This window comes from Palaemon carinicauda, chromosome 42 (assembly GCF_036898095.1).
Source record: "Palaemon carinicauda isolate YSFRI2023 chromosome 42, ASM3689809v2, whole genome shotgun sequence".
NCBI lineage: Eukaryota > Metazoa > Arthropoda > Malacostraca > Decapoda > Palaemonidae > Palaemon > Palaemon carinicauda.
Genome location: NC_090766.1, coordinates 18100921 through 18108622, shown reverse-complemented (window position 1 = coordinate 18108622; position 7702 = coordinate 18100921). Strand labels below are relative to the sequence as shown.

Below are 7702 nucleotides of genomic sequence, written 5' to 3'. Positions count from 1 at the left end.
GGTCGCGGTACATGTCAGGTGCCTGAGGGCCCCCGTGACCTCGTGAACCACCCATATCTTGAGGAGATGGATGACGATGATATGGGTCGTGGTGGTGATGTTCGTGTGACCTCGCCTGCAGGCCCCCGTCATTGTAACCATCAGGACCATTGCCCAGACTGCGACACATGTCCCCAGAAAAGGTATGGAAGGGGTCGTGGGGAGGGGGTGGCGCGTGCCCTGCCAGGGAGGTGTGAGGGCAGCTAGGGCTGTGGTGAAAAGTGTGTCCACTACTAACAGGCCGGAATCCTTCTGCTGAGGAGGTGCAAACGTGGTAAGACGGTACCCCTGGCCCTCCCCCGGAACCCCCATGGAAAAGGTCTGCCTGGCTTCCTGGGGCACCGGAGGATCGGCAGGACTCTGAGTGCGAGGCGGCGGAGCGATAAAGGTCCATACTGGTCGAGGGTCGGAAGCGTTCGAGGGTAACGTGTTGGCGATATGAAGGGGGGTGGTCTCGGTAGTGATCAGGCTGGCCACCGTGGTACTCTCGAGGCAGATCCATTGGAGGAGGGTTGTTACGACGCATCCCCTTGGTGATGAGCAGCCACGACACCTACTCCTACTACTGCTGCTGCTCCTGCTGCTGCTGCTTCTACTATCTCCCTCTCTACTATTTCTACTACCACTTCACCTGTAGCTTTATTAAAAGGGGGAGGGGGCACCGGGGGTGGGTGGGTGGGTGGTTTTGGGGGGGGGAGAGGGGAGCGTAGTAAAACTCACACAAACACACACTTCCTCAAGACTAACGGCGTTATCGGTTCTCCTCCTCCTTTTTCCTTCGTTTTTTCTTCTTCTTCTTCCTCCTCTTCCCGTCTGGCTCCGTCTTCACCTTTGGCCAATCCTACAAAATGAGGTGAAAAAGATGAGTAAAAACCCGGGTTACTCATCTGGGTGAAGGCCAATGACGGCCATGGCAGGTATCACGCCCGCACGCCTACACCTGAGCAGGCAGCAGCGGCGGTGAAGCGGGGGCGGTGGTAAGGAGAACACAGGTGCAGGTCTCCGGGGGGCGCCTCTCACGGTGGGCAGCTCGGCTATTGATCCATGGCGGAGGGCAGCAGGCATGAGGGTCTCTCTCTCTCTCTTTCTATCTTTCTCTCTCTTTCTATCTCTCACACACACAAACACACACGGATTTTACCTGCCTCCTCACCACCGCTATTTTCCAGCTCTTTCTTTTCCCTACTATCACCTGCCAGTCTCAGATAATAGGAATTACGAAACAGTCGCCGCTGAAGGAACCAGTCTTCTACCTCCCTCGTCGTCGTCCTCCTTCTCCTCCGGCCAACTTTCAATACGATACCTCCTGGGACTTCTCTCACGAAATCTTCCTCTATCCTCTCTCACCTGCCTCACACCTGTTCTCTCCTAACAGCAGTGCCCTTCCTACACCGCTACCATCTAACTCGTCATATCCAAGTCTCGGTTTCAACCACCACAGGACCAACGACAGTGGGTTGACAAGGGCCGGGTCCGATTCCTCAGGACGTGGAAGGGAATAGGTTGCAGGGCGGAGAGGCGGTGGGTGAGAAGCCTTGTTTTGTGTAATGACACAAGAACCGACAATGACACTTTTTTTTTTTCCCCTTAAGCTATTTCGAACGAACACACCCGAGGACCCACACTTACGCTACGATAAATTTCCGAAACACCAACAACACGATTCGAGTATAAAACACTTAAATATATTTCTCAGTGGTATAATATATGATACAAATCAAACACACATCACTTCTCCGTATCATGACGGTAATAATAACAAGAGCTTTTTTCCATGGCTAATGGTGTTGTTTAAACGTAGGATTCATACTATCCTGGCACCAACATAGAGCACCGCAAAGGCCTTTGTTGTAATAATAACTCCTACAACCTGCTCCTTCGCCCCTCAAACGGCGCTCTGGCCTACGGAGACGCCCCTGGCCGAAAGCGCGAGGGCACGAGGGAGCGGTGGGGAGGCAGCAGGTCGTCTTGGGCCGCCTAACACAGACTGAGCATCTCTGACCGCCTTCTTCCCTTCAACCACCACCGACCCTGGCACCTCACCGCCCCCCTCCGACACCCTTCCCGTCGAAGCACAGATGCCGTAACTCGTTCTCCGCACGTCTTAGGCCTCGAACGCCCTTCCATAAACACACTCGCCGTCATCATTAGATCCTCGCTTTCCACAAAACAGGCCCCGATGACCAGGGAAAACCTAAAAACGACCACGCAATAGAAATGTAAAAGCAGCGGAAGGCATTGCCACGGCAACGTTGGAAGGGAGGCTGCACGCATGCGCTCAGCGGTCTTTTTCCCTCACCACCGTGAGTGAGTGCGTGCGTGCGTGCGTCCTTATGTGAGTGTGTTGCTCTCCTCACTGGAAAGTCGGTGATAACCACCAAACCAAACCCCCTAAAAACCCTCTCCCCTTTTCTCCCACGGGGAGTGGACTCTCTCTCTCTCTCTCTCTCTCTCTCTCTCTCTCTCTCTCTCTCAAAACTACCTTAACCACCTCCGACCTCTATAACAAATGATCTTGTTTTTAAAGTGACATACCGGCACCGCATTTATGCAACCATAAAGACACTCGAGAGAGAGAGAGAGAGAGAGAGAGAGAGAGAGAGAGAGAGAGAGAGAGAAATTCTGCAGGAAAGAATAGCGCGGATGGATTGGATGATGAGTGGCATCACTAGCTCGTGGAGGTCGCTATGCAGCATCCACAATATTCACGGTGACCTCGTCCTCCTCCAAAACAAAAGGGGAGCGGGGTACGGTTCGTCTCCCCTCCCCCACCCCCTCCAGCGCCCAAAACACGCCCGTTAACCAATAGTCAGCCATGGCGATTATAACAACAACAACAACAACAACAAAAACAGCAGTAATAGCAATATGCCTTCAAGTAGGAAGAATAAACCTTTCCGTAAAACACATTTTAAGATAATACAATTACGCACTCGATACACGCAGTTAAACCAAAATAATAATAATAATAATAATAATAATAATAATAATAATAATAATAATAATGAGTATTAAAAATCCACAGTTATATACGATGTATATATATCTTAAAAACACATGATGTTTTGCACTTATTTTTCAATATGCCTTTTCAGCTGAAGCTGGATTTTTAATACCCAAGATTTTAAACACGGCAATCAGTTTTCTTCAAGTTGTTAATAATAATAATAATAATAATAATAATAATAATAATAATCTTTTTAGTTTTCTTCTCATACATAAGTAAAACTGCCAGTAATTAGGAAAATACAAATATACAACCCGCGTTGAATATAAAAATGTCAATTCAATATACGTAGCGGTTTCAACCATGCCAGTAACCAACAACGCCCCCCCCCCTCCCTTAAATGAATAAAAGCAAAAATACGAATATGAATTTAATATACGGAGAACTATTTTGAATTTCACGCCGGCTTAATAAAACCCTTATTATAAGTAAATCTTAAATACATACTGATAAACTTCCGTATACCAGATACTGAATGGGGGAACAAACACGGAAACAAAAAACAGGAATGCTTTATAAAATTCACGTGAAGAGGAGACAGCACAGACGCGCACACAACTAAAACAAAAACACAAACGTACTTGAAAATATCTGGAAAGGGAACAGGTGTTTACAGAAGAGATGGGAAAGGTGGAAAAGTACATCTCATGGAACACTTAAACTTAGGGGTTGAAAAGCATTTCTTCTTCTTCTTCTTCTTAAAAACACTGAATATTACGACTTGAAGACGAAAAGGGTCTCTCATGGAACCACAAACATATATGCCTTGAAGATGGAAGTGTGTATTTCACCTAGACACAAATCTAAACTTTGAACAGTGCGTAATCATATTTCTTGCAGGCATAAAGCACATTCTTAAGCATTGGAAAACCATATCGCCCAGTAACTCACTACACTCAATTTTCAAAAGAAGAAACCTTTGGTGAATCACCCATCCCTTAGTTTATGACTTAAGAAGATTTGCCATTAAGGGCGAGTAATACCATAGATTTTAAGCAAATACACTCTACTGTGCTATTTACATAATAATTTTGCAATGCCTCTACTGTGTCATTTACACTATAATTTTGCCAGATAAATACCATACTAAGTCAATGATAATTTTTTGTGGAAAAATATAAGTTACACAATACAATAGAATTTTCAATGTATATGATAAATTAGGTCACAACTTCCATAGACTTTGGGAATATAAACCATACAAAACCCCAGAAAACATAATGAGAGTTCCCATACGTGGATTCATGCGAAAAAAGTTAATATGTATGTTAGAGAGAGAGAGAGAGAGAGAGAGAGAGAGAGAGAGAGAGAGAGAGAGAGAGAAGGTCACTCAAAGATAGCACTACTGTAAAGGATAGAATGCTCAGAATGTATAAGATATTAGGTCATTACCAACAAATAATTAAGAATAGAATTCCAATGTCAGGTAAAGAAAAAAAAAACATTTTTTAGAGCTCCAGGCACAAAATATTGTTCATTCTTTGCATTATTACGACACCAGAATGTAATCACTGATAAATTTTTAAAATATTTGTTAAGTATTACCTACGTATGACACTAATCTCAAGGCTAATCAGTTATCACACTAATCATATATACACACACACATATATATATATATATATATATATATGGATCCCTAGAGACTGCTAACGAAGCAGGGGAAGGAAGAGAAAACGATGGATTGACGAGCTAAGAATACTTGCGAGTATAGCTTGTCATAGAAAGACCACAAAGGCGTTAGTGGAAGGACATGTCTGACCGCCTTTGTCCTGCAGTGGACTAGTTACGGCTGAAGATATATATATATATATATATATATACATATATATATATATATATATATACATACATACATACATACATACATACATACATATATATATATACACATACATACATACATACATATATATACACATACATACATACATATATATATATATATATATATATATACATATATATATATATATATATATATATATATATATATATATATATATATATATATATGTGTGTGTGTGTGTGTGTGCTTGTTTTTGTATCGCGTAGACGGCTGATATTAGAAAATCACGATCTGATTAATATCCTCAGAGAAATTTTAAACACACAACTTCCTTATTGAAGTTAGAATACAGCAAAAATACATTTGAGATTTACTTTCATAATAATTTACCAGAAAAATATCAACAAGGTTACCTCTCTTCCTTTCCTGTTATTGAGACGAATATCCTCCAGTCGAGTGCAAAAACCAGCTGAACTTGAATAGATGGAACCATTGTTTTCTTTATTCAGAGAGAGAGAGAGAGAGAGAGAGAGAGAGAGAGAGAGAGAGAGAGAGAGAGCATAAAGTTAGTACCGAAACTGCATGGTGGGTAGCAATATACATTTTAATTAGTTTTGATTGAAGAAATAAATTCAATTTTTTAAACAAAATAAAACAGTAATTCTATAACGTTCACTTTATAAAATAACGCAAAAAAATTGAACAACACAAATATTCTTGATTGAAATAAATAATTAAAAAAGTAATTGCTCAAAGGAAAGAATAATCCGATCTATCTGGGGAAGATTGGAGATTAAAAAAAGACATCCATAATCACCGATGTATTAAGACATACTACAGTATATATATATATATATATATATATATATAAAACCGTAATAACTCATTTCCCATCTAAAGTTACATTCAAAATACCAAGTTCATTTTCAAGACCTACCTACAATGATTCACTGTCTACTGATTCATTTGATAGAATAAAATCACAACGATACGCAAAAAGATGAGTGGAAAAAATTTAAAACAATTTAAAAATGAGCTATTTGTTCACCAAATAGTAATTCTGGACTATAGAAGTGTTACTTCACAAGAGGGTTTGTGACTGAAACATCAAACTTCTCTTTAGTAATATATTCAAAAGAATATGTAAGAATTGCATCGAAAAATAGACAGATGATTTGCAAAATAAATAAAATGCGTAGATTCTGACGGTTGGACCTTTTTGTTTCATACAAATAAATGTTACTGTTATATTATTACTTAATTCATTACTCTTTTTCACACGCAAAAGTTGAAAATAACATCTTTATCTCCACAGTGAGGATTTAAGAAACATTGAAATAAATTAATTTATAAAGCAGGTAAAAACCGAAATTTTTTGCATGCAGAAAAATCAGATGAAAATTACGTAAACATGTCTCCTTTTAACTCTAAAATTTGTATTATCTCCTCTTCCTCTCCTACGCCTATTAACGCAAAGGGCCTCGGTTACATTTCGCCATTCGTCTCTATCTTGAGATAACAATTCAATACTCGTCCTTTCATCATCTCCTACTTCGCGCTTCACATTCCTCAGCCATATAGGTCTATAAATAAGAATAAATCTTTGGCGATTTTTTTTTTTTTTTTAAATATTCAAGTGGGTCAGTCAAGCACTTTCATTTTCTTCCGCGCTTCACAGTCCTCAGCCATGTAGGCCTATAAATAAGAATAAATCTTTGGCGATTTTTTTTTTTTTTTTAAATATTCAAGTGGGTCAGTCAAGCACTTTAATTTTCTTCCGCGCTTCACAGTCCTCAGCCATATAGGTCTATAAATAAGAATAAATTTTTGGCGATTTTTTCTTTTTAAATATTCAAGTGGGTTAGTCAAGCACTTTAATTTTCTTCCGCGCTTCATAGTATTCAGCCATGTAGTTCTATAAATAAGAATAAATCTTTGGCGAATTTTTTTTTCTTTTTTTTTAAGTGGGTCAGTCAAGCACTTTAATTTTCTTCCGCGCTTCACAGTCCTCAGCCATGTAGGTCTATAAACAAGAAAAAATCTCTGGCGATTTTATTTTTTTTTCAAGTGGGTCAATCAAGCACTTTAATTTTCTTCATTAAATATTTTTTTCTAATCTATTTATTATTATACTTTGCAATATAAGTCTTTTTTTTTACGTTTAATAGTCTATAAATGAGAATAAATCTCTGGCGAAAAGTGTTTTTTTTTATTTTAAGTGGGTCAGTCCAGCACTTTAATTATCTTCTTTAAATAACACTCTCTAATCTATTTACTATTATACTTTGCAGAATAATTAAGACTTTTTTTAACGTTTAATAAGGTCTCCAGTGACTCAGTAAAATACCCCTACTGATGTTAAAGTCGAGAAAAAAAAAAAAAAAAAAAAAAAAAAAAAAAAACATCACAGCCAAGGTCTTAAAGCTTCATCACCCCGGCAATAGCCGAGCTCTGACTGACATACAAAGAGCCTTATTTACTCAATTGCTTTCCCCTCTCTCTCTCTCTCTCTCTCTCTCTCTCTCTCTCTCTCTCTCTCAGAAGGAACTTAGCTGACTGTACGGAAATTGTGCGAAATACTTTGCAGTATAAAATTATGAAAATATCAATAGTATTCAAACTTGCAAAGAGGAAGAATCATTAACTATCTGAAGAAGGATGAAATATTAAATATAAATACAATAACAAGATCATCTTGAAATGTAGATATATCAACAGAGTATCTTGATATCTATAGGTATAATAACAAGATTATATTGAAATATAAACATAAGACTATCTTGAAATATAAATATAAGAACAAGATTATCTTGAAATCTACATATAAGAATAAGATTATCTTGAAATCTACATATAATAACAAGATT

General features: G+C 39.1%; 1 protein-coding gene across 1 annotated transcript in view; it reads right to left on the bottom strand.

The window, feature by feature from the left end:
- Positions 1-565, bottom strand: part of LOC137633022 (uncharacterized) — a 1785-nt gene extending 1220 nt beyond the window's left edge. Inside the window, exon 1 of the mRNA XM_068365190.1 lies at positions 1-565. This exon is cut by the window's left edge and continues 1220 nt beyond it. Coding sequence (XP_068221291.1) covers positions 1-565 — 565 coding nt within the window.
- Between the last annotated feature and the right edge of the window lie 7137 nt (positions 566-7702).